This window comes from Xiphophorus hellerii, chromosome 2 (assembly GCF_003331165.1).
Source record: "Xiphophorus hellerii strain 12219 chromosome 2, Xiphophorus_hellerii-4.1, whole genome shotgun sequence".
Taxonomy (NCBI): Eukaryota; Metazoa; Chordata; class Actinopteri; order Cyprinodontiformes; family Poeciliidae; genus Xiphophorus; species Xiphophorus hellerii.
The window spans coordinates 23,629,228-23,656,584 of record NC_045673.1 but is presented as its reverse complement, the minus strand read 5'-3'; the positions used below and the strand labels follow the sequence as shown (position 1 = coordinate 23,656,584).

The 27,357-nt window shown below is 40.5% G+C and overlaps 2 protein-coding genes, 1 non-coding gene and 1 pseudogene across 7 annotated transcripts in view; 3 read left to right on the top strand and 1 right to left on the bottom strand.

Moving 5' to 3' along the window:
* Positions 1-5,376, bottom strand: part of LOC116710776 (uncharacterized) — a 9,082-nt gene extending 3,706 nt beyond the window's left edge. The window contains exons 1-4 of the mRNA XM_032550012.1: positions 4,054-5,376; positions 3,570-3,879; positions 2,523-3,423; positions 2,216-2,369 (exon numbers count right to left, since the gene is read on the bottom strand). Of these exons, the coding sequence (XP_032405903.1) occupies positions 2,216-2,369; positions 2,523-3,423; positions 3,570-3,879; positions 4,054-4,908 (2,220 nt within the window). The 5' untranslated portion in view covers positions 4,909-5,376. The remainder of the gene's footprint in view (positions 1-2,215; positions 2,370-2,522; positions 3,424-3,569; positions 3,880-4,053) is intronic.
* Positions 609-727, top strand: LOC116712915 (5S ribosomal RNA). Its single transcript, XR_004337728.1, has one exon. It is a non-coding gene; the product is annotated as a 5S ribosomal RNA (ribosomal RNA).
* Positions 1,130-1,252, top strand: LOC116713114 (uncharacterized; annotated as a pseudogene).
* Positions 5,377-6,309: 933 nt separating the features above from the next.
* On the top strand, positions 6,310-25,153 carry parvb (parvin, beta). 5 transcript variants are annotated; one of them, XM_032589181.1, is made up of 13 exons: positions 6,310-6,669; positions 17,123-17,212; positions 17,704-17,774; positions 17,873-17,975; positions 19,036-19,176; positions 20,550-20,665; positions 21,624-21,682; positions 21,793-21,812; positions 22,059-22,120; positions 22,237-22,305; positions 22,920-23,021; positions 23,154-23,226; positions 24,403-25,153. In XM_032589181.1, the coding sequence occupies exons 1-13, from the start codon at positions 6,555-6,557 to the stop codon at positions 24,477-24,479; spliced, it is 1,098 nt and encodes a 365-aa protein (XP_032445072.1). In that variant the 5' UTR covers positions 6,310-6,554; the 3' UTR covers positions 24,480-25,153. The 5 variants fall into 5 exon arrangements, with proteins under 5 accessions (XP_032445072.1, XP_032445062.1, XP_032445092.1 ...); XM_032589171.1 differs by having other exon boundaries at positions 22,056-22,120; XM_032589201.1 differs by lacking the exon at positions 6,310-6,669 and adding an exon at positions 6,904-6,928 and having other exon boundaries at positions 22,056-22,120.
* Positions 25,154-27,357: the final 2,204 nt, after the last annotated feature.

The window sequence follows — 27,357 nt, the reverse complement described above, 5'->3', positions numbered from 1 at the left end:
CTGTCTTTAAAATATTTCACATTGAGGGACACAACTAAGTGTCCCTCAATGTTTTGCCCCCACAAAGAAGCACGGCTAACCCTACGAAAAAGCACGACTAACCCTACGGAGAAGCACGGGAGACCGCCTGGGAATACCAGGTGCTGTAAGCCTTTTGGTGCTGCTGTCTTTAAAATATTTCACATTGAGGGACACAACTAAGTGTCCCTCAATGTTTTACCCCCACAAAGAAGCATGCTTAACCCTACGGAGAAGCACGGCTAACTCTACTGCAGGGGTGTCAAACTCCATTCCTCAAGGGCCACTGTCCTGCTACTTTTAGATGTGCCTCTGCTGCACCACACCTGAATAGAATAATTAGGTCATTGCAAGGGTCTGGAGAACTGATCTACACAAGGAGGAGGTAATTAAATAATTTCATTCCAGTGTTTTGTACCTGTGGCACATCTAAAAACTGCAGGACAGCGGCCCTTGAGGACTGGAGTTTGACACCTGTGCTCTACGGAGAAGTACGGCTAACCCTACAGAGGTGTAATCAAAGCAAAAAGAAACAAAGTGGCAACTGGCTTTGCTGCTTTACGAAAAGCTGTTCCTGTTAGCACATTGTGGCTTACGGCCACACAACCTTGAGAACGCCCGATCTCGTCTGATCTCGGAAGCTAAGCAGGGTCGGGCCTGGTTAGTACTTTGATGGGAGACCGCCTGGGAATACCAGGTGCTGTAAGCCTTTTGGTGCTGCTGTCTTTAAAATATTTTTAAAGACAGCAGCTTTAAAAATATTTGTGGGGGCAAAGAAGCCGTGCTTCTTTGCCCCCACAAAGAAGCACGGCTAACCCTACGAAGAAGCACGACTAACCCTACGGAGAAGCACGGGGGACCGCCTGGGAATACCAGGTGCTGTAAGCCTTTTGGTGCTGCTGTCTTTAAAATATTTCACATTGAGGGACACAACTAAGTGTCCCTCAATGTTTTACCCCCACAAAGAAGCACGCTTAACCCTACGGAGAAGCACGGCTAACTCTACGGAGAAGTACGGCTAACCCTACAGAGGTGTAATCAAAGCAAAAAGAAACAAAGTGGCAACTGGCTTTGCTGCTTTACGAAAAGCTGTTCCTGTTAGCACATTGTGGCTTACGGCCACACTACCTTGAGAACGCCCGATCTCGTCTGATCTCGGAAGCTAAGCAGGGTCGGGCCTGGTTAGTACTTGGATGGGAGACCGCCTGGGAATGGCCTTGGGCCCCTCCAAGGCCATATCCTGGGTCATGATCTCCAGGGTAAAAAAATAAAAAAGAGAGATCACAGGTGTGAAAATCCCTGTTGACCTCCCCCTGTTCTCCTTGTTGTGGTTTTTCTAGACTAGAAACCCTTTGGAATATTCTGTTAAATACAAAATGTGTTGTTCATCACTTTCACACACCGTTGTGGTTACAAAAAAAAGCTAAATACTTTTAATTGTGACATGTGTTGTATAAAAGAAATATCTTTAATGAAATTTGTTAAATCTAGTGAATAAACTGATATTTATTTTACCTGTATGTTGCTGTTTCTGGTGACTATCAGGCTAAAAAAGTAGCTACACCTGCTTTTTCTCCTCACTGGCAAGAACTTTATATATGTGTCACATGCAGATGAAGTAAAGATGAACACAATGAGATGCTGATTATTCTATACTCTTTTACTAGGGAATCAAGACAAAATGACCCAAATATAAATTGAATTAGAGTATTTATATTTATGAAAAGTTTTATTTCTTCAACCACAAGAAAAATGAAAAAATAATTAACTAAAAAATATATATAAAAAAATATACACAAATATAACAATAATATAACAATGAGACAAACAAAAGTCACAAAAGATATAAACATTTTTTAACTGATTATTTTGGGGAGATTTCCAGCCAATGTAGTCTCCCCACCAAAACACAAACTCTTTAGTTTGTTTGTTTCTTTTCAAGTTCACTGTCTACAAACTTTTTGAAATGCTCAAAGCTGTCGTAAACAATGCCTTCAAAACCAGAAGTGGTGGATCTCCTAGTTGCTGGGCAAAAGGTAAATATTTTTTGGCTACTTCCAGCAGTTTTGTTTTTGGAGGGTGTGTATCGCTTCTTCTGTCCACCACACTGGGGTATTTTGCAGGCCCCGCAAGGCCTCAAGGATTTATGAGGCTTGGTTGGCCTGGCTGTCAGCGCAGGAGGTGGAGCTGAAGGTACGAAGCTCTGGCCGCTGAAGGTTCCGCAGAGCATCATGGACGGCGCCTGTGGCTGAGCAGGAACCACGAGCAGGACCGGGGCTGCAGACAATCTGGGGGGGATGTAAGTGGCCACCGGGGGTTTGGGCTGGATGTTCCGCCGTGGTTCTCCTAACCTGTAGAAATAAAAATAAATGTGATGATGAGTTTCTATATTCATGAGAAATATCATAAAACCTCACCAACACATATAGTAGTCTAGAGTTAGTTTGAATATGCAGCTGATAAATCCACCTCAATAAAGGGTCCATATTTCTGAAACAGCTTACCTCTGCTTCTGGCCATGCCTTTCCCCAGCCACATGAGGAAGGCTCAGGTACTGGACCTGAGGTCGGCTTGGAGCTGGCAGGGAAGCAGGGAGCGTTGGAGCGGCTGGCATTGGTGCGTCAGACAGCACTCTGCGGTGGAGCTTCACCTTAGGGATGACAGTCGCCTTGAAGTTAGCCTTCTTCTCCTCCCGTGCAATGAAGGTGGAGATGGATTTTGAGTTCAAGTTGGGTAAAGGAATGGAGAGACTGTTGAGGATGGCGTCGTCTCTGACTCGGTCTACAATACGTTTGTACTGCCCTTTGATCGCTGTGGTAATCTTGGCGGGGGAGGTGAGACGACAGGCCGGCGGCCGGTTCTTGAGCATCTTAATGATGAGGTACAACAGACGGCTGTCTTCAGTAACACGTGCCGCCTGAGGGTACCTCATCCAAGAAAACTTTGTCTTTTGGGCCGCTCTGGTCTCAGGTGTGTCGGCTCCCAGGCATCGGCCAAACAGGGTGTAGCCCCACCGAGATTCATATTGTTTGACAAAGTTGGCAGCTGACCTGTCATGCTCATGCAAAGCACCGACCGCGGAGGCAATCTTCACCCTGAGGTCGGCCGGCACCAGGTGACGGTCTGTGTCATCGGCCAGCTGGAGAAGGAGCAAGGCCAAGTCTTCCACTTCCTGCAGCCCAGGAAGCTGCAGGTGGCTCTCAGTCATGAGGACATCCTGCAGGGCAGGGCTGTCCTCTTCCTCCACCTGCTCTGACCGAGTGAGGATGGCGTGTTTCCCACTGACGGCGTCCATCGGATCCTCCTCTGACTCTCCGCGCATGTCCACACCTTCATCTGCCAGCTCCTCCTCTTCATCGCTCTGTTCAGCCGTCTTCTCTTCGTCACAGCTCTGCTCTTTTTCAACTGCAAAGTATAAAATGTGTATAAAATGACTGTCTAGGCAGTCACAAAAGCCAACAGTAAACTTCATATCACATGTATTTACCTCACATTTCACTTATAAAGATTTACCAGCTTAGTTTGCTTATTTCTGTTTCTAGATAGTTTACCTTGCTGGGCGTAGTAATCTTTTGCAGCAAAGCTGGTCGACTGATACATGGCGTACTCCACCCCAAGAAGCTCTTCCTCGTCTGGGTCTTTGTACTCAGCAGGGTAGGGCATCGGAGCAACAAAGTTGGATTCGAGGACAGGAGCTCCAGCTCGGTCAAAGCGGGCCATCAGACCTTTGGCCATGCGCCTGTAGCAGCCCTCAGACTCTGCTGCTACCACCACTGTGGTCAGGAACTGGCCCCACTGGTTCAGCACGCTGGTGACGTACTGCATGGTGCCCTGGCCGTCGCCATATATCTTCTTGAGGACCTGGAAAACAAAAAAAATCAGGACATGAATTTTTAAAAGTCTGTCTTTATAATTTATGTAAACTCCTAAGCATGTATATGTATCCATCACATTTGAATGTTTACAGTGAGGCCAAAATCCTCTTTGTAAACAAAAAACTGGTTGATGCTTAATGAAGTGATGCGTCACACAAACCTTTTTGGTTCCGTCAATGCAGAGGATTTCTCCTGTCACACTGAGGATCGAGGCTCTGTACACGGGCATCTTCTCCATCTCCATGATCATGTGCGCTCGCCTCAGCACACGGGCGCAGGGCAGCGGGGTGCGGGGCGGAGGAGGCGTGTAGGTACCAGCGGCCTTCGCGAAGGGCAGAATGCTCTTCTGAGACGACAAGTCTCCAGCGACATAGGCTTCATACAGCAGCGTCTGGTACAGGTCGCGTCGCTCCACATACCACTCGTCGTGGCCCTGCTGCAGCAGCCTCTGCACCTTGCTCATTGAGATGCTGTTGACCCGGTCGTTCAGGAGAGTGACCACGCCCTTGTCTACAGCCCGCTTTCCACACAGTATGGCGGGAAACATGCTTCTGACAGCCGGAGCCAGATTCATCAGGATCTTGGGACTGTGCGCCAGCCAGATGTACTGCTGCTCATGACAACCACCCACGTCTTCGGTGTCACCGTGCGGCTCGCTCGCCACCCGCCTCACCTTTTCGCAGTACGGACACCTCAGCTTCTCCGTCAACAGGGTGTAGCTGTTGGTCATGCCACACACCTGCCTGGCGTAGCTGCCGAAGCCTTTCTTCTCCAGGAATTCGCCCGGTGGTGCGGGGCAGTTGGAGTTGGGGCAGCGGATCTTAGCTTGCATCACACCAACCGGGCGCCAGAAGAAGACTGGAGTGGTGAAAAATGACATCATGCTTGGCAGTCCTCCTTTGACAGACGTCGGAGGTGGAGGTGGATGGAACTCCATCTTGTTCTTCAGGAGTTTCCTCTCCACAACCTCTCCTCTGATGTTTTTGTATGACGACGTTCTGTCAAACAGGCCCATTACAACTCCTCCAATCTCTTTTCTGTCATTGTGGTGCAAACAGCTGAGTCTTTGTCTGCATAAAACATTTCTCTAACACAGTTGTCTTAATTGTCAGTGTGGTAAACGTCACAAATTTCTAGGTCTTAATCTCGGTTCATGTTGATGTTACAATTGATTTACCAGTGTAGACGCTGAAACTGATGTTCCCAGTAACTTCCAGTTCCAATTTTCATTCATCTGACGGTAACAGTCTGGATTAGACGGATGAAACCTGGACACGGTTGGATGCTCCAACAGGAAAAATGAGCTCAAACACACAACAAACTGTTTCTTGTGATGGATAAAACAGACTAACATGAAGCTGCAGGACTGATCCAGACCACAAGCCTGTCATAAAATTTGTGCTTAAAAGCAGTATCTTTTCCAGGGAGCCAATTTAAATGCGCTTTAGTATTTCTGATTGAAAGAACGGTCATAAATGCAGACATTTTTTAGGCCGTAAGCTTGTTGGAAGCTACAAAAAGCCTGTGGTAGATAAAAGTACAGTATGCAACAGGGACTTTTAACCAAACCGTGGTGGGGTGAATATATTTGAGACAATATGGAGCAGAAACAAACTGCGGAAGATTTTCAAAATGGCATTTCAAAGCCTTGTCTTTAAAATCCATTGAAGTTGGAGCTCACTGAAAAAAGGAAGAACATCCAGTCAGATAAATCAGACCCTGTCTTTTCCCAGATTTTTTCAAACTCTTTTATTTTTGTTTTTATGATTTTAGAGTACAAAACCGTAGTGAATCTGCTTCAATTGAAGTTGGGCCTAAACTGTAGGTTGCACAAATTATAGAAAAACACGCACTGCTAAAAAATGGCTTCAGAGAGTGGTGTCAAATGAGGCCATTTTACTGCTTTTGTGCCTTTTAGAGTAACTTGCATAAGGAAATCTAGAACTGTTAGAAGGGACTGTCCCATAAACTCTTTAAAGTGCACTTTTTGCATATTGGTACCCTTTTTTTTACTTTGTAAAAAATTCCAATATAAAGCATGCAATCAGTTGGTGAGTCAACAACAAAATAAGGAGGGGTGAAATGTTAAAACAGCAATAATAAAGAATGTCAATTCAACAAATCAACAAGAAAACCACGGTATTATTAGACTTCTGCATGTTAGAAGATAAGTGAAAAAGAGCAAGAAACCAAAACGTTTTCCAAACTCACTTTTCATTTTTCCATACTATTCAATAAATTGCAGACTTTTCCAGATTTTTTTTTCTTGTGTGTGTGTGTGTAACCTAAACCTATAAAAACACACATGTGGGCTAATTTTAGCTAACCGACAACATGAACGACATCTGCAGGCCTGTGGGTGGCGCTGTGGGTTAGCCGCAGCTAATAGAGACTTTTTCCTCCCATGTGAATCATCTGTGTTAAAGCCAAACCACCGTGGCTACCTCCTGGAAGAAGCCTGATTACTGTGCCGTGTGTGTGTATGGGGTGTGTGTGTGTGTGAGAGAAAGAATGAGACAGTGTGTGTGTTTGGGCTGTGATTGGATAATCTGAATGCAGATCTGGGAGGAGTGAGCGGAATAACAGAGAGAATAAGAGAGACGGGGGTAAAATAATAATTAAAAAAGGGTTGGCCCACAGAGAAGAGCCGCAACAAGAACCATGTCTCTGACTCCGAGCGCATCTGCCAGCCTGCAGCCAGCAAAGATGAAAAAAGACGAATCCTTTCTGGGGAAATTAGGAGGAACCCTGGTCCGGAAGAAACGGGCTAAAGAAGGTGAGTCGGTTTAGAGTTTTTCCTGCTTTAAGGCGTTTTTGTTGTTGTTGTTGTAATAAGTCCTCTTGTGTTTCTGTCCATGGTGCTGCAATCGCATGATTTGACATCGTAGAGCTGTTTAAAACGCAAACACAGACGGGTTTTGATGGTGGTGAAGCTGCTAACACTGTTAACACTTCTCTAGAGAGGAAAATGGAAGGCATCTATTTATATAAACAAAGGCTTCACAGACTGCAACTCCTCTGGCATTCAGCATGAGGTAAAGATATATAAATAGATCAGATCCTCAGTGAGCTGTTACAGGAAATGCCGTTTGATAAAGGAAAATTAAGATTATTAACTTGAAACAGTTTTTATTTTTGTTCTATTATTCTGTGAGTTTAAGCAGCTGTTTTTATGTCCTTAATCCACAGAGCAGTTTGGTCAACAGGACAGCTGCAAAAGTTTATCAGCCTCAAGCTGTGTGTGTGTGTCTCTCTCTCTCTTTCTCTCTGTGTGTGTGTGTGTGTGTCTCTCTCTCTCTTTCTCTCTGTGTGTGTGTGTGTGTGTGTGTCTCTCTCTCTCTCTCTCTGTGTGTGTGTGTGTGGGGGGGGGGTGTGTGTGCGTGTGTTTTCTCACAGCCATGTGTTTGCAATTTCCATTAAAGCAGACCCACCGGCAGGAGGTCAGAGACATTTTAATTGTTTTAGGAGGAACCCTGGATTCCAGGCTTCACCTTTCAAGGAGAATGTTTTTTCATTTGAACTTCTCTTAACTCTTTATGGATCAGGCAATTCAAACCGCTTTTGTGCAGTTTAATAATTTTTTCCCCACATTTAATTTTGCGAAGATGCTAACAGTGTTGGATTTAAAAATATATATTCCTAATGTTTTTTTGTTTTTTTTTAAATACCTTTTTCAGAAAGACTTTAGAGGTTTTGATGTAAAGCTGAAAGGTTTTTGAAATATCTAAATTGTAAGATTTTCTTTCTAATTTTGAGGAGATGGCAAAAGAAAGAAAAACGCTCCTGGTTGTTCTTCACCTTAAATAAAATTACCGTTGCCTAAGTTCAGATAGTAGCTAATAGTTACAACTCACATTATGATCATTTCTGACTTTCAAAAATGAAAATATATATTAATTTATGAAGAATTGTACAATTGATATAAATAACTAAGAGGTGATCTCACATGTTCTAGGTAGATCCAGCCAGCAGTTTAATTGTGTGAAACAGCAAATAACTTCAATGAATTTCAAAATAAAGAGTTTTGTCTAGTCCGACTTGTGTTTCAAAAGCAGTTTTGATGTATGTTTGGGATAATTTTTCAACTTTAACACAAACTTGGACCTTGTCACCCACTCAAGAAGAATGGGATTTCCAAATCTATGTGTACTGTAATAGATGTAGCTACAGCACAGTGTTGGGAGCATCATGTTTATCTCTAGTGGCAGGGGCGCCGCCAGGAATCTTGGGCCCCCGACAAAAAGTTAAATTGGGCCCCCCCACGCAGCTGCTGTTACAATTTTTTGAGTCTATCTGACCCATCAACAGCGTCACAATTTTAAAAGCTTGCAACTGCCTTGCTGTCTTTGGTCCAATACTGATAACTAGCACAATATTTACTGCTAATGAATTTTACATGCAACAGTCCGCATACAGTATGCAAGTAGGTTGCTTAAATTTTTTCTTTTAGTCTTATATTACTGAAATGTCTCTCCCCACGAGCATCAGTCAAAAGCAACGTGCAAAATACACATAAAGCAATCCAGACTTCTCAAAAAATGCTATGTAGTTGCATTTTATTCAAGCTGCAGTATAGAACTTTAATAAAAAATTGTTTTCTCCATTTCCATTAAAGCTGTCACCATGTTGTGACAGTTTGTTATGAGACAGATAATCTGTGAAAACAATCAATCTCCTCCACCTCGTCCCTGAACTACTATTACTGGCTAAAATGATGCAACGTTCTGGCAAAAACAACCAATCAGAACCAGTAGGAGGGTCTTAGTGCTGTCAATCAACCTCATTCACTCACTGCTAAATGTGATAATGGTGGAGAAACAACATATCATTACAGGAAAAATGTTTATCTGCCATCATTGGTAGCTATGCTAACTAAACTAAATATTTACAACAGGCTATGCTAGCTACAGAATAGGGATGAGCAGCAACATGAGATTGTGATTGACAGCGCTAAAACTCTCCTACCACTGACTGGTTGTTTCTAGCACTTTGAGAAAGCAGAGGAAATAGATTTTTCACAGATTATCTCTCGTACCATAATGTCACAACATAATGACAGTTTTAACAAATAAGTGAAAAATATTTTTATAAAAGTTGCATACTGCAGATTTAATTTCACTTAGGAGAGGACGAGTCAGGAGGGACGTGGGTTAGAGCTGCTGCTGACTGACTCACCTGTTAAGTGGTAAAAGGTACAGGGACAAGTTAAATATATGAATATCTTGGTAATTTTTTTCCTTAATTCATTAAATGCTAGTGAAATGGAGGCAAACAGTCTGTAGCTAAGCTAACTATGCTAAATAGTTGATAATCTCACACAGTCTCTTGGAGAAAAACTGGGTTACAAATTGACACTTTTGCCCTTTTCTTTCTCTATTTCTCTATTTTTTGAAAACCTAACTTTATTATTTTTCTAGGCAGTATAGTAACAGTTGTTCTTGTCTTGTACTGACTGCTGCTGACCACTGTCACCGTCAAGCTCCAAGCAGGAACGAACCATTTCATGCAGATCCAGGGGGGCTCCGGGCAAATGTCTGCTTTTTGATCTGGGACTGGGAGTGGTAACATTTAATTTTTACTGCTAAAACAATTTTAGAATACACAATATAATTAATTTTGTAATTGACAGGGCCCCATTTTGTTTTTAAAATTTCTATGAACAAAAAAACAAACAAAAAATGTGGAGGGTCCCCTGTCGATCAGGGGCCCTTGGAATTGGGCCCCTGATCGACCCCCCTATCCGGCGCCCCTGTCTAGTGGTACAGGTGATCAGAAAGGATGGTTGTCTCAAAAGTCTTGAGCTTCATTTTAGTTCAGCAGCTATGGATTAGCAAAACCCCAGTAAGGAGTCCAACAGGAGAGTGATTATAAGCAGATATAACAACTGAATTTGGAAGGGATAACTCAGGCTAATATTAAGCTTCTTTAAATGAATTTGACATTAAAGCTGTGGAAAATTTATAGTCTGTGCTTAAAAGTCACAACCAAAAAACCTTCTTTTTAAATAAACTCCTCCTTTTGTGACAAGGTCCAATATCCAACCTGGAGTATGCCAGAAGTAAGGAAATGTATCAATGCTATACTTTAACCGCTTAACTTGTTATTTCTTCTATAATAATACCAAAAAAAGCAATTCAAATGCATCGTTAAAAGTCAAAAATGAAAATGGACGATGAGTGTCTGCAGTCCTCTGCCCACCAGTGTAGATGTTTACACCGTGAAAGCACCGGGTGCGTTCTGCCAACCTCTTTGATTTAAATCTATCTGCTTCCAATCTACATTTGACCAACTTGTTGCGTGCGTACCACTGATGCTGATTGACGTTTGCCTTCTTCATACCCAGGATCCTATCAGACGTATCTTGCCACCACAAGCTGGATCTGTATCTTCTTCATGAAAGTAGAAGTGCTTACTTGGAACACCTCCTGAATTTTAGCTGATAAAATGCTGCAGTCAGAAAAGCTACAAACATGTACCAGCTTAACGATGACATCTTCTACAAATGTACTGAGATAAATAAGGGCTGTTGTAAAAGAATATTTTAGTAATCGAGTACTCTATAGAATATTTTTACAATTATCCAAGGAATCGGATATATCTCTCTCTCTCTGCCATTCCTACGTTCGCTCCAAAGCCGACACGATTCCAACACCAGAAAAGCTGTCGTAGTCCAACCATTGCACCGCAAACTTTTACAATCCTTACTTGTCCCCCAAACGCCGCACAATTCACCACCATGCTGCTTGCACTTCGCAACAACTCATAGGCAGAAGTGAGAGCGCTGCCGTCCACAAATGATGATCTGGCCGGAACACGGTGCGCTACATAATATAATGAAGCTTTGAGGCAGATCAATTTTCTTCGAGGAATTTTAATAATCGAGGTACTTGAATCATTCGAGGAATCGTTTCAGCCCTAGAGTAAATAATCCCATACTTTAAAAACAGGTTATAATTCAGTTTCACGGTCATATTTGCCAAAATAATCTATATAGTTCAAACGGAAAATAAAATTTTATTCCCTTTGTGCCTGTTGTCGCTAATTTGCATCGTACGCAAATGTACACTAATTTCAGGTCCAACAATCCAATTTAAGAATCTTTAGTTAACGCATGGCTGACAACAAAAACACAAGTAATGTTTTTATTTAAATAATTGAACATAAATCCAGGCAATATGTTTTTTTAAATTTATGACATATGTATGGATCCTCTCATTATCTGCGTGGGACGAACTCACACAAATAATGGTCAACTAATCTCAGATCGGTTGAGTGGAACATGTTTAAAGAGACGGTAGCATCGTAGCTGTTGAAGGCAATGTTGCTGGCAGGAGACGACATGTTGCCGTCCTGGGTGTGGTGTAAAGCCGACGCTCGGCAGATGAGTTATACTGTTAGAAAAGTTGCCTCACATTTGCTGAATAATCACTAACTAGATACCACAACATGTGGTTCAGTGCTATATACTGCTTTTACTGTGAAGCAGGAGGGAAGATGTCACTATTTCAGAGGCTTTCAGAGACGATGGCGTACGACTTTCTCTGTGCGAAGCGATGAGCTGGAAGGAAGTCTGCGTTTCGGCGATAAGATTGGAATCAATTTGTGGGCAGACAGTGCAGTTCGCTGGAAAACGATGAGGCTGTTCTCGCATCCTGATTGTTTTGACACTTTTGTTACACCCTAAATATACAACACACAGTAGAAAAAACCAGACTGGAGGATGGATGGCAACAGCAGTGAGTCATTACACTCTACATGTAACATGCTTGCTTATTTTAGTATAACTTGGTATGCACTGTACGGTAGCTCTTGATTAATTTAACTGTTTACTTGAAAATTAAGTTTTGAAAAGTACGTAGCAGTCTATTTCATTGTTATGCGATTATTATTTTATTAAAAGAGGAATTTACTCAAGTTGTACCTAATTTCTACTGGATTTAGTTCAGTTTTATTTACAAATTCCCGAGCTTGCATTGCAATGTTCGGTGTCTTGCACAAATTTATTAGAACCACAAATTTGAATGTATATTTTTATAATTTCATGTGGGAGGAAAATAAGAATTTTTAAGTTTACAAATAAACATCCATAAATAGTTTTGTGCATATTCAGCCCTCTTTACGATAATAAAAAAAGAACTTTGGGACTTTCCCTCAGGGAAAATGTAGTACATCTATATTGGTGCCCCTAAATAAAAACAAGTTGCATCATTTCAAGTGTAATATCTGCATTCAGGATAAATTAAGACATTCTCTAAAACATATTGAGGTTTGTTAGAGAACGTTATACATTAGTGTCTTTAAGCAAACATTGCCATGATAATGTAAACTGTTTTTGACCTAATTGTACCTTAACAAAACATAGTAGTGGCTGTATCATGCTGTGGTGATGTTTATTTTACAGTAGTATACAAACTCACATCTTGCTACTCAGATTTTGTATTGTAATGCCAAAAGTTGAAAACCATGTCTCATACTTCCACTTCACACTTCTCCTCTGCTTGTTGTCAATCAAAAACCCGATGGGATATATTGTAGTTTGAAGCTGTAACATGATAAAATGTGGAAAAAAATAACTTGCAGGGAATCACACCCAACAGCAGGACTTTGTTAAACTGAGCAAACCTATTACATCGCAGGTTTAATTGTACTAGTTGTTACAAAACATAAACCTGTCATATTCAGTTTGAGTCGTGATCAGAGTTAGATTTAGATTTCTGACTTCATTACAAACATCAAACTCGTTGTTGTTGAAATATCGTCTCACTTCCTCAACTCTTTGACAGCTCAAACAGAAATGAACCCTTTTTATAAAGAGCAGAAAATTAACAGATCAAACTTTTAAAAAAAGTAAAAAAGAGAAAAACATGGCTCCCACACACAGATAACGGGGGGAAAAAAAGCTAAATGAATTCCAGCTGTGGGGTATGAAGTGTACAACCCACTCGGACACCATCCTCTCCTTTCTGCTGTTACTCACCGATTCCTGACTGGATGTAAATAACCGGCGCTAAATTTAAGCGGCCGTCTGTCTGTCTTCTCCATACTACGGACTTATTTATATCCTGCCCTGTGCGCCTCAGTCAAGTGGCTCTTTCCCAGCCGGAGGAGGTCGATTTCAATCTGCTTAACGGTGTTGTTTATGATGCACACAGATTATAAGTAGACCGTCTCTAATGCAAAGGGAACCTCCCTGCAGTGGTTTTGATAAATCAGTGCCATTTAACCTAATCGTCTGTGTAGATAGAAGCTCTTTTCTTGGCTTCTGCTGGTCTAGAAGATTAATGCTCATGGCTGCAAGCTTTGTGTGTATTAAATTAGAATAAGTGGGTTAACAGGAACACGGTCACAGCCCAGCTGATTATACGACGCAGCAAAAGGTCTTCACGGCACTATTCTCATGCACAGTGGATTTGTGGTAACAATCCCATAAAATTTGCAGCAAGTGTATTAAATATGTCATTATTCACTGATATACCACGTATTGTGAGTGTGAGAACACCCCATGGTCAGGGCTGAATTTGTGATTCAAGTACGCAGACACATTATAGTGCGCTTTCAAAGCACAAATAGCTGCTGAATGCAGAAAATGCCTCTAGGAATAGAATTTTCTCCCATAGTTTTGGCGCCCTCTCTGGTGCGGCGCCCCTATGCAGAGCCACTTGTTGTTGCGCCTCTGGCTGCAGTGACATCAGTTTTTCACATTCACCTGTGATTGTTCCTCAAAGTGCGCCAAGTCTCCACATCCCGGAGCTGACCTGTGCGCTCTGACCTAATTGCCTCCAGCGTGGCGTCCCCTTCCTGTCACGCACACACACACACCCACACACACACACACACCCTCCTCTGATGAACCTGCCTGGTAGCTGCGCCGCAGAGGTGGGGTGGAGAGCTGTGACAGAAATAAACACGTGATGACACCCCTGCCTCTGCTCAGTTGCACCGATCGCAACTTACTCACACACACACACACCCTGCACACAAATACTCTCAATATTTAACACCGTTCTTATTCTGCGACTGGTTCCTTTGCTTGCTCGCCGGCTCCGAGGAGGATCCGGTGTGTGGTTTGTTTGGGGGCGGGGGGAGAAGAGGGGACATGGCCGGGCTGCTGTGTGGGACTAAAAGGAAGAAGCAAGGTAATCAGATTTTTTTTTGATTTTTTTATTGCTGGACTATTAGGAACTTGGAAGTGGAAATGGGGAAGCGGGAGCCGTCAGTGCAGCCTTGGTTAAATGTCAGCTGTTAAGAGGAATCAGCAGCGCACTGCTTGAGTAAATGAGTTTTTTTTTTGTTTTTTTTTAAACATTATGATCATTCAGATGCACCCCACACTGTTAAAAGCAGCAGTGACGCAGTGAGATGGACATGCAGGCAGGAAGCAACAATTATGAGGAATTTCAGTCAGTCTGATGTGTAATTACTAAGATAACTGCTGATCTATAGTACGATTAAAGGCTCGATGAGAGGGTTGAAGCAGATAGTAAATCTTTGGGGAACCCTCAGGCTAATTCTGTTTATCTTCTCATGACTCACCCCTTTGAGGTCGTGTTACTGTTCTAGCTGTGCTATAAACACACTCCTGTTTGTTCCCTTTGACGTCCGTCTTCTCCTCCTCTGCCCTTCCAGGCGTTAGGAATAATCCAGGACTTGAATGAAACGATAGATTTGGAAGCAATGATTGCGGTTTAGCCTGTTGCAGGTTGTGCTAATTGAAAAGCAGGAGGATAAAAAGCATTATGGCCATTAGGAGCAGAAAGCCCTTAAATCTCCTGGAGTATCGCCGCAGTCCGCATCCAAACATGCCAGCAGAATTATATTCTGCTTAAAGATCACGAGTGTCAGAGTTTGATTTTCACGAAGAGATTTTGAAGTTATTACCCTGCTTTCACTACCGAACAACTCCAAGGTTACAGAGAAGGTTTTCTTCTTGTTGTCGTTGTTGTTTATAGATTGGACAGTAAATGTGAAGCAATCCGTTCTGAAAAAGGAAGTAAGAAATATGAGAAACTTTTTAAATGAAGCTCGGAGCCGAAACCAGAATACACATTTGCTAAGTGCTCAACAGCCAGGATGTACTGTATTTGTCAGCTGCACATCACTGATATAAATCGCCCATTCCAACACATCACACAGATCCCTTTTTGGACTGAGATCTGGTGACTGCAGTGGCCACTGTAGGACAAGGAATCAAATCCATTGTCATGTTCAAGAGACCTGCTTGAGCTGATTTGAGATTTGTGACATAGAGCATTGTCCTGCTGGAAGTAGCCATCAGATGAGTGCACTGTGGTCATAAGAGACTATGGTACATAAGGTATACCATGGTGTTTAAACACAGCGGGTTGCCTACTACAAACTCTAGTTCGTTTACCCAGAAAGTTTGGTTGAGAGGAGGTGTGAATACGTAATCGAACTCCGATGTTAATAAAGGTAAATTCTGGTCTCGGTTAGGTTGAAGTGAACTGGCCTTTATTTGGCAGCGAGTGGAGGAAAGTGGGACTATGTTGGGTTGTTAGTAAGTTAAGCATGCAGGCTTAAAATGACACTATCTTAGCCAATCAGAGCAATCGTTTACAGTACATGATTGGGCTTGAGTTTAATGCTTAATCACATAAAAGGGAAATACATGCTATGTGCTTAGCTCATTAGTGTGCAAGAAGAGCTGAAATGGCCAACGTGTAAGTTTTGGTATAATTTACAATGTGTTCCTTTTTTCTCGCCAGTCCTCTCTAAATGTAAAACGCTGCGTATTAATTTAATCCTCTGGATGTGTGTGTAATGCAGCAAACCTCAGTGGAAAGGAAATCAACCTGGAGGCTGAACTCCAGTACTCAGCTGTTTGATTGTGACAAACTGGAGCTGTTTAGTTCACATTTTGTTATGTTATAAGCAGAAAGATGAATGTTTGCCCCCCCCCCCCCCCCCCCCCCCCCCCCCCCCGAGTCAGTACGCTGTAGAACCGCCTTTTACATCAAAGCAGTTACAGCTACGAGTTTTTGGGGGTAAATCTCCAGCTTTGCACATTTCGAAACTAAAATCGGTTTGATATTCAGTCACATTGAATAAAGAGCATCAGCGAAAAGCAGTTTTCAAATCCTTCCACAGATTCCCATTTGGACTCGGATCTGAACTTTGACTGGACCATTTTAAGATGTTAACATGCTTTTCTCTAAGCCATTGCGTCACAGACTCTAAACTTCATTTTCATAAACAGTATTTTGGTTTGGTTTGGCTTCATCGAACGTGGTGTAATAAAAGAATAAACAAAGTTAATAGACAAACACAACAAAAGAAGAACAGTCGTAAAGTATATTTACACATTCAAAGGAGTGGGTAGAACTTATTTTTTACAGCCACCTCTCTTCCATTTGTAGCATCAGCAGATAAATTACTATTCCTGTTAACTTGGTTTTTGACCGTCTTTAATATTGTTTTCTACACCCATATCTGAAACTGGTGCAGTGCATTCATAACTGCATGCCCCGTGTAAGTAAGCATTATTTTTTAACATGTTAAAAAAAAAATTTGAAGTGAATTTACCGTAATACAGTAATATTTGACAACTTCATTAAATAGTAATAACATTGATAATAGCAGTATCAGCAGAAGCTATTTCTCAAATTACTGTAAATTACTTTGGATAGCATTCGTAATTGTTTTCTACACGTTTATATTGTAGAAAACATTCAATGTAGCTGTATATTTTATTAAATAAAGAAGTTCAATATTTGATGCCAATACATTTTTTTCTCCAGTTCTATTTCTACGTTGTTACATTTTTTGTTCTGTACTCGTTACGATTTCAGTTTCTTCTCATCTTAAATCAGTGGTTCCCAAAGATTTTCTGGGCTCCCCTATGGATTACAATAAAATCCCCCCCCAAAGAAGAAAAAAAAAAATCAACTGTATCGTTCAGTCAGACTTAAACCTATACACATATTTTGTTTTCAAACTCCACTGAAGTTTATTTCACACTTCAGGTTGCAACAAAACAAACTACAAACCATCTTTACAGTGAAACACTTTTGTGTAACTATTTTTTTTTTTCATTCATCCATACCGCTTCCCGCGCCCCCCCTGCAATAGCACTGTGCCCCCCCCCTAGGGGTGCGCCCCACACTTTGGGAACCACTGCTTTAAATTATATTTTTAATTTCTCTTGCTAATTTTTAAAGCATGCTTGCTTGAAAAATCGACCTGATTTCTCCGCATTGTTTCCGTGCCACCAGTGAGCGATCTCCATGAGGAGGGGAAGAATGCCATCAACGCACCGCTGCTTCCTTCAGCAACAGAAATCCATCCAGAGGACACTCTGCTGGGTATGAACGCTTAAACTCCGCATGCAGCTGCAAACGAACCATTTGGACCTGAGAAGCACCTCACACATGCGTCCAGTTGTGTTAAATTTAACTATGAGTTATGGCTGGGACGTTTACTGCTTCCAGTTCTTCAGACTCATTTCTGAAGGCAGTGTGTAGGAGGGTATTCAGGCCTCAAAGGTCAAGAAAATGACTCTGCTGAAACAGTTTGACAGCGGAGAAGGAGGAAGTGAAAGTGGGTGGAGTGCGGATGCCCTTGAACTTAGTACACCGTGAAATCATCTCTGACTCATCTGGGAGGAAAAGCTTGCCTTATCGATGGCTGTAAAGTCATTTTTGAAGGAAAACCTGTCATTGTCATATTTATAAACCAATGATCTCACTGGTGAGAAAAGAAAATGCTTTCTAATTTGAATAAAAAGGTGTAAGAAGCGACATATTATCCAACTCATGTTTCATGATTATTGTTTTGACATTGTTTTTCCTCACAGAAGAAAATGCTGAAAGGATGATGCTGGACCCCACGTCGAGGGAAAACCCTAAATTTAAAGATCTCGTGAAGGTAAATGAGACTGAATGGGATTTTGTGCACCGAAACAAAAGCTGAATATGTTCGGAGCAAAACAAAAACACCCCAATCGTACGAACTGGGTCATGCAGGTGCTGATTGACTGGATCAACAGCGAGTTGGAGGAGGAGAGGATCATAGTGAAAGACCTGGAGGAGGACTGCTACGACGGACAAGTGCTACAGAAGCTATTCGGTAGGAAACGGTCACACAGAGTTACAAAAAAACCTGAGAGGAGGAACACTTTGGTAGACAGCGTTAAGGCTCGTTTCAGTCATGCTGGTTTTCATTTCTGTTCTATGTAAACTAGATTCATTTCTTGCTGTTCTGTTTGCCAGGTGGGCACTAACAAGTCATGGCTCCTGTATTTCTAGAAACCATTTAATTGGGAAAACTGGAAACCTGAAGTCCAAATAAATGTTCTTCTCATTTAGTGTTGTGTAAAATCAATGCGTTAGCAGCTCTATTCGATTGAATGTGATTTGTTTTGGCTGATTTAGGATGTAAAGCACCACGCCCCCATGCTCGTGGTAGGGTGGTGCACCCCCATATTTGTCTTTTGTTTAATTATAAAAATAAAGGTTTCAGAAGAAAATCAGATATTGGTAATTATTTTACGTTATCTTTTAGCATGAAGACTTTTTCTTTTTTCTTTAAAGCACTAAAAGTTGTTTTTACATTTTCATTCATGGGGATAGATTTTAAAATATCTGTTTCAAAAATAAATGACTTGCATATATTCAGTCAAAGCTATAAAACAGGTTTTTAAGCAGAAAGATCCGAATTCAAAAAGTCGCTCAGCATTTCTGATAGGCTGGTTGTCCATGCTGGTTTTCAAAAGAAGTTGTTTTTTTTGTGCACTTACACAAGTTGGCCAGCAGGTGGCTTTGTATGGCCTGTCACTCCAGTCCAAAGAGTTGGCTTATATATAGCGCAACACCCTGATATTTACAAGAAAACAAATGGCTTGTGACCAGCTGTCTATTTTAGTCAACACCAAGCATGAAAAGAACCCGGTGTATTTCTTAGAAACAAAACAGTTCACATTTAAAGCCAAATGTTCTTCAGCTTCTACCAAGACATCTTTTGGATCGTTCTGTTTGATTTTTGCCCCGTTTCAAACTCCATCATTCTTGCAGTCAAAGTCCTTTGTTGCATTTGTTCAGCTTCTGGCTACTTTCTGTGTGCAATAATATTTGAACCGACACAGATGAGCTCCGACTCCTAAACCTCTCCCTTTCTCCGTCGGTGCCAGAGAAACTGTCGGGTCGGAAGCTGAACGTAGCGGAGGTCACCCAGTCGGAGATCGGACAGAAGCAGAAGCTTCAGACGGTTCTGGAGGCGGTCAACAACACGCTGAGGCCTCACGGCTGGACGCTGGAGTGGAGTGTGGACTGTGAGTTCGATACCCTTTTCAGTCCGTGACTTCTTGAAGTAAACACACAAAACATTTACGTACAATTTTAATGTGTGACACTTAGTCCTGTCACAATAACTAATGTTTCTGGACGATTAATCGTCCCAGAAGTTATCGCGATAAACAATAATATTGTTGTTTTGAGACAATTTGCCAGTAACACAATAATAATAGTGGCACAATAATGCAAGAACACATTCTCAAAGTTCAATAAACTTTCTAATTAACATTTAGCACTGCAACTGGAAGGCATTTTAAATATCCAAATAAATCAACTAAACAACAGAAACAACTAATAAAATTAATTATGAAGTCGCCAAAAACAAAATTAACCTTCAGGAAAAGGTTTAGTTGAGACCAAAACTCCAGTCTGAAGTCTTTTACTATCCAACTTTTGGAAGAAAGAGAAAAACGATAAATTTCTTTTAATTTATGACGCGATTATTTGATTTAGTGATTCTTGTGGCAGGCCTAGTGAAACTGGTTAAACACAGCTGAGTGTCTTCATTTTTAAAATGACGAGTATTTCCTTCTAAACATAGTTGGGCAATACCAGTATCACAAAGAACTTCCTAGATAGATGGATACACCTTCCTGCCAAAAGTATTCACTTGTCTGTCTTCAAACACATACCAGATGATCTCAAGTAACATCCCATTATTAATCTATAATGTATACTCTGATGCCTGCTTACCCGTTGCCCACCATTTCATCGTCCGTAACGGCTTCAGTCTTTCTGGGAAAGCTTTTTATTTTTCATGAATGTTTGACTGTCCTTCCATTTGTGAGATCAGTGGCTATGAGAGGCCATTTAAGCTATAATGTATTCTTGCCTCTACATACACTTTCATGCTCTCTTTCATGCTCCATCATAGTCTTTCCCTAGAGAGTGTGGAGGTGTGTGAGAAAACAAGAATACACGATGGCCTCAACGGTATGTGTTCTTGCATTTGTATGCCATTATTACAGTTATGTTACTTGAAAATCGTGTCAAAACAATGTTATCGTTTATTGCAATGAGTTCTGAGACAATTTATTGTCCAGCAAAATTTGCTATTATGACAGGAAACTGAGCAGATGACCAAGAGAAGATGTCATTAAAACACGGCGTTGCCATGCAACAAAGCTGTGTGGTTGCCAAAACAGACAGTTGTTGCCAGATTCAAGTTTTTCAGGGAGATGTGTTAACTGGAAGCAAATAAATGGTGAAGCTGAAGAGGGAAGACGTCATGTCTCTCAAGCCATGTTGTTGTAGCAGAATTTGGCAAATGTTTTCTGATATTGCACAGCTCTACCTAATTAAATTCCTGTTAACATTAACATGATTTTCTTTTTCATTGTCGTCTCTGCAGCGATCCATTCAAAGAACCTGGTGGCTATCGTTTACCTGCTGGTTGCTCTCGCTATGCACTTCCAGGCTCCCATCAGACTCCCTGAACACGTGACTGTGCAGGTGGTGGTGGTAAAGGTAGGGCTCCAGTCGGCCTGTAGGGTCATTGGAAACACTGTAGGCAAGAATATGAATAAATTTGAGTAGTAAAACTATTGATTTAAATGCTTTCTTTCAGTTTGTCTTCAGTATTTCAGTTCAGCTAGTAAAATTCATGTTTCACATAGACTCAATAGAGTCTAAGCTAAGCTACTGCTGCTAATACCTTCATGTCTTTCTCCATTTAACTCTGTCTATTGCTGCGACTGACGGTTGTCAACCATTGCAAACTCTTCTCGATGATTGTGGTGACATTTCCATATGAAATGTTAGGTATGAATTGTGTGTTTCTGATAGCGCTTAGCTGTAATAGCTAATATAAACAGAAATACAGTGAATGACTTGATGTACAATGAATTAAAATTTAAATTTTTTGGATTAAATTATTGCAACAAATTAAACTTCTAGCTATATTCTGTTTATTGAGATGCCTTTGCTTTTAAATTGTGCGTTACGTACCTTATGGCTTGTTTGCTGGGATGAAGGTGTAGACTTGTACATTTCTCACTGTAAGAATGGAAATCTTAATGATGCCGTTAATACTCTTTGAGCGCCCCCAAGTGGTTTTTCTGCTCAGGTCACTTCAGGCGTTGGGCATGATGAGTTGACAGACCTGCATTAAATGAGATGAAGTAACGCCATTATTGAGTCATTGCTGCTGTGACATTTGCATAATTTCTGGTGCAGAATTTTTATTATTTTTTTTAACGTGTAAAAAAGAATTACGTGCGCGACGGTATCAAATGTCCAGAAAGGGGATCCTGCAGAGCCAATTCCAGAAATATCTTCACATTCTAACTATATGTGTGGCCGGGGTGTTGACATTAGAAGCAGAAGCAGGATCAACGTACCTGCAATTAAAACTGTGGTTGATATTGTGTTTATAAGCAATGTGAGTTACTCTCTGAAGTCACAACTTTTATTTCTGTTCATGCAGAAGAGAGAAGGAATCCTGCAGACTGCTGTCGTGGCTAAAGAACTGACCAGCACCACAGAGTAAGACCTACCAAGACATGTTTATGGGTCTTTTTGGAAGTGCTACATGCCTGCAGCTGAGGAACAAACTAATTAATTGTGTAATTTCTCTCATTCGATTTTTGTTGCAGAATGATGCTGGGGCGATTTGGTAAGTCAAAGAAATCCGAAACATCGCGTGAAAAAGCTCAAAGAACTAGATTACCTTGGTAACGATCTGAATTCAGATTGTTTTGGTTCTTCTTACATGTCAGACTAGAAGTGAACAGGTGCTACTTCAGTCACAGATAAGAAAACGACAAAATAACAAAACATCTTTCATCAGATAAGAATAAAACCCGCGAGTCCCCATCGGTCAGTGTTTGTACCTCCTTCAAGTTGTTTTCCTTTCCAGCAGAGCGGGATGCATTTGACACGTTGTTGGATCATGCGCCCGACAAGCTCAACGTTGTGAAAACGGTAATAGGATCTCAGCTTTACAGTGAACATTAGATGTTGTTTCTAAAGTTATGTTTTTATTTTTATCAAAGAATATTTTGTAAAAGTGCTGAACAGTTTTTGGATTCTCCTTTCAGTCCCTCATCACCTTTGTGAACAAACACCTGAACAAGCTGAACTTGGAGGTCACTGAGCTGGAGTCTCAGGTAGCTTATGGATGTATTCTTAAAATCACATCCTATCCAAGAAAGTCATGTTATTTATATATTGTCTAATATATATAAAAAACATATCGTGCATTACAGTTCAATTGATTTCTTTCTGTTATTCTTTTGACTGGATGACATTTTTAAAGTGAATCCCTTCATGATGTGTTATGTTTAATGTGTCTGTATATATACAGTACAGACCCAAAGTTTGGACACACCTTTTAATTCAATGAGTTTCCTTTATTTTCATGACTATTGACATTGTAGATTCACACTGAAGGCATCAAAACTTTGAATAACACATGTGGAAATATGCACTAAACAAAAAAGTGTAAAACAACTGAAAATACCCCTTATATTCTAGTTTCTTCAAAGTAGCAACCTTTTGCTGTGATTACTGCTTTGCACACACTCTGCATTTTCTTGATGAGCTTCAAGAGGTAGTCACCTGAAATGGTTTTCACTTCATAGGTGTGCCCTGTCAGGTTAATAAGTGGGATTTCTTGCCTTATAAATAGTCATGAAAATAAAGAAAACCCATTGAATTAGAAGGTGTGTCCAAACTTTTGGTCTGTACTGTACATATTTATAAAATGTTTGTGTTTCTCTAGTTTGCTGATGGAGTGTACCTGATTTTGCTGATGGGGCTGCTGGAAGACTATTTTGTCCCTCTCTACAACTTTTTTCTCACCCCTGAAAGCTTTGAGCAGAAGGTTGTCTCACTTATAGAAAATTAGAAATTAGAATATATCTATCTATCTATATATATCTATATATAAATATATATAGATATATATATATATTTTAGATGAGAAATATTAATTGCCAGTTTTGCTCCCACTTAGGTTCACAACGTGGCATTTGCCTTTGAGCTGATGCAGGACGGAGGCCTGAAGAAACCAAAGGCAAGACCAGAAGGTATTCCACCATTTCACTGCCTTAATATTACTGCAGATTAAGAGTAAATTCTCCTTAAAGAAAAGGAAAAATAATCACAATTTTAATGCCAATTAACATGAATTGCATGAGTTTAACTTTAAAAAATATCCTGCAGTAGCATAACCTGTACCTGTTCATGAAAATGCTCCTCTAGTGGAAACCCGGTTTATATTGAAAAGCACAACTTTTAAGTATGGTGGAGAATCAGTGATGCTGTGGGCCTATTTCTGCAATTTGATCAACATTTTATGGCCTCTTTGACTCTTTACAAAAACTTTTTTTTGTTCTTAAAGGGTCAACTTTTTTATTACCCATTGAATAAATGTGGAAAAGGTTTCACTGAATTAAAAGATTCATGTACTTTAAGGTTGATTTTTGTTTTTAATGCTTCTTTACCAGGGAAGTCAGTTAGTGTGCAGGAAGCTGTCATTACCATGATCGTCCAGTAGGTGGAGATCTCGGCCTAATCTGTAATCACTTGATTTGTATCCTGCTCAGTTTCTCTCCCCTTGCCTCTGTTTATATATAAGATGGCACCTCAAAACTTAGCTATGACAAACTATTATCATGTAGATTTAATATTTAAATTTATAGTCATAAGTATAAATCTTATAGTTATTTACAAGATCTTTTGATGTTATTTCGCTCTGTGCAGCCACAGTGTAAATGTCCTTTCTCCTTCTATAAATAAATCCCTACTCATCAACTCTGTTCCCAACGTTTACACTAATTCAGCTCCTTCCAGCTCCTGCAATCCCAGCTGATGTGATTATCTTTCATCGCAAGGTTGATTATAGGCAACAAGTGAGATCCCGAACAGAGAAACGCTGACTGGCCCCCCGGTTAACCCAGACCCAGTTTGAATGATTAATTCAGCTTAGTCGCTTATGTAGTACACTGCGACACCTCCAAAAAAGAACAGAAACCTACTTTTGTGCTGCCGAGAGTAATGCAATCATACAATAATCATTTGCGAATTCTTGGGGATCTATTTTAGGCTGCGGCTCTGTGATAAAAAAAAAAAATCGCAAATAGCTTCTCGAAGGAAAGCAGTCCGACGCTTATCGGGCACCAGACTCGTAATGTGGAAAAAGAACCTTCGTGTAAGAGCAATCTAAAAGTAATTATCTCAATTGTTGCCTATGTTTCCTGCAGATGTGGTCAACCTGAACCTGAAATCCACCCTCAGAGTCCTCTACAACCTGTTCACCAATTACAAAAACTCTGACTGAATATCCCTGGCAGTACTCTGGCCAGAGTAACTCTGAACGTCGTTAGGGTCTGGACACTGGAGGCGGCCACCTGGGACTGAGAGACATCATCATTATCTGCAATCCGAAACCCCCCGGAGGAAAGGGCAGAACAAGGCTCTGAGCGTTCTTCTTTAATCATCTTCTTTAATCCAAATGTCAGTATTTATTTATTCCATCCTCGAAAGTTGTCTGCGACTTAAGAAGCTCGGCGACCTTTAGGCGCTGCATTTGAATACAGCCGTCATGGGGAAATGACGACGCTGGAGAATGTTTGTGCTGAAGTGAACTAATTGCCTTCAGTGCTGAATATTTTTGCTGACATTTTCGGCAAAAATATTCAGCTGGATCGTGGAGTTTTTAAGACGTGAAAATGGAACTGAAATTTTAGATTAGAATGTTTTTTCATTTTATTTTTTGTTGCAAAAAAAAAAAAAAGGAAGCCATAATCAGAATAGGAAAGCTTGTTGTGTTTTAGCTCTTCTTATATTTGCTTAGCCTATGCAAAACTCAAGCCGTTAACTCTGAGATGTACGAGATACAAAGCAGTCTGTTCAAAACTTGTACCGATAAGTATGTTGTAAAAGTACGTGAATGTAATAACTGTCCTTTAAAACTCATATTTAATTAAAAATAGTACAAACAAAGCAAATCAACTTATAAAGCAGTTTGTTTGTTTTTTTGCCCTGTTTTGTTTTTTTTTCCTTTTGGATAAAATTTTACGACTTGGTAACATACGGGGTCAAAATGACTGCCTAGGTCCGAAAGTATTTGGGATAAGATACACGTGTAGAAATGAACATTTATATTAAAATCAAACAGACTGAGACACCAGGATTCTCTGAAATGAACACAAACACGATTCTCCTGTTAAAAACCTCTTCATCTGTTCAAGACGACGACTTGGTAATCATTTTCGGTTAAAGTTTTTGCATAATCTACGAAACATTGCAGGGCTACTACTACTATTGAACACCAACACATAAAGAAGATTAAGATGTTTCTCACTGTTTCTGGACTCTATACGGATTGTAGAAGAGACTGAAAGAATCAAAAACATAAAAAAAAAAATCAAAGAACAAAATGAGAGGGATCTCCCAGATTTTTTTTAAGCACAAACTTCACAGCCGATTGCCAGGTAAAGCTGAATATTTTACACTATTACGAAGGCTTTATTACCTCTAATTTATACAGAAACATTTGCTGCGACAGGCAGAATCATTAAGGCAAGGCTTTGTTTATTTCTGCAACGGTACGACACAGCAGATTAAACACTGCAAAATAAGGTTCACCTGATAAATGTAAAATATTTCAAGTGAATTAACAAATTAATAAAAGCAATAAGATAATTTTGATGTAAAGAAAAAGCTACAAACCTTTGACAGACACGTGCAGAGTTGAAAACTCAACTCCAAAATTATACCAAAGATGAACACAATACATATCTAAACCATAGTTGACTCGAAGAAATAAAAACACACGTTAAAGCAACAAATATAGAGAAAAAATAAACCTAATTACGTTTCTTTACAGTTCTCGCACCCACAGACTTGTCAGGATGAGACTTTATGCAACACAGATGTGTTTCTCTGCCATCAGAGGATATGGGAATGCCTCAGTTTGAAATGTTCTACTTAAATAATTAGTCATGCTAACATAACCACAACAATTTAGACTTGGCAGCATTAGCTGTCAGACAAGCTAATGCTGTTTATCTGTGCAGCTCTGAGCACAAACGCTGTAAACGACTGGATACTGTTTTCTGTTCTAGTTTTTGAAGTTTTACAGGCTTTTTCTAGAAAGCTAGAAACAACATAATATGGTGCCTCAATTTTGCAGATATCCTCTCTAAGCTAAGATAATCTATACCTCCTAGACGCTAGCTGTTCATTAGCATCTGTCTTGCCAAGGCAGATATCACCCTAACATTCGCCTCGGCTTTATACAACAATGCCAAATAAAAAAAATCCACAGGCACCTTCAGTTACAAAAAGTACTTTGGTTCTTAAAATTGTACTCATTCCTGTTAAAATTTCAGGTTTTTGTGAAGGAAAAAAAATGAGGCAATGATAATTATTTTCAAAATCTTTTAAAAGAAATGACTCAATATTTGTCCCGCACTACTGAATAGGACAACAGATATGCACCTTCAAAACACTCACTTTGGGATTTAATTTCCATTTCCAGTCTGCATCCCTCAGGCTAACATGGTAATATTTGCCCAAACTCCTGAGGGACTGTGAGAACATTTCCTGTGTCTCCACAGATTTCAGATTTTTAGCTCGCCTCCCATGAAGTCGCTCTTTTGTTGACTTGGACGTACACTTGGATCAGGAAACTGCCAGAACCATATTTGGGTAAGCATCTTGAGATGTTAAGCACCGATTCGCATCAAATCGACCGTAACGTGATTTTTCAGAGAGGTTTTAGATGACATTACCCAGGCCTGGACGCTCCTTCAGGAAGAAAAGACCTTATTCTTCAGTCTGGATGTGCAGAATATACGAACTCATGAAACGCAACCAGAACTTGTTGGAAACTTCTGCAGCATCTTCTGTGTTGCTATGGATATTTTTTATTTTTTTTGCTACCCTCCTCCAGACTGATACCTTTGTAAAATGACATTATTTTGATCTTTGACAACCTTTATGCAAACTGTGACGTTAGCTAAAGGCTGCAGTCAAAGCAAATGTCGAGGAAGTCCTACCTGAACTTTATTTCTGAATCATCAGATAGTTGATCCCGGGGTTTAACTCAAAATGACCGAATCCTTAAAACTGAATCAAAACCAGAGCGTAGCTCTTACTTAAGCAAACTATTGGCAAATTTTGTTATTACATTTCTAACAGATTTATAAGTT

Bases quoted from the DNA above. Each gene is read 5' to 3' on its own strand.
- parvb (XM_032589171.1), top strand. From the start codon at position 6,555: ATGTCTCTGACTCCGAGCGCATCTGCCAGCCTGCAGCCAGCAAAGATG. The intron at 6,670-17,122 runs GTGAGTCGGTTT...CCGTGCCACCAG, and splicing joins GAAGAAACGGGCTAAAGAAG to TGAGCGATCTCCATGAGGAG. The intron at 21,683-21,792 runs GTAAGACCTACC...TTTTTGTTGCAG, and splicing joins GAACTGACCAGCACCACAGA to AATGATGCTGGGGCGATTTG.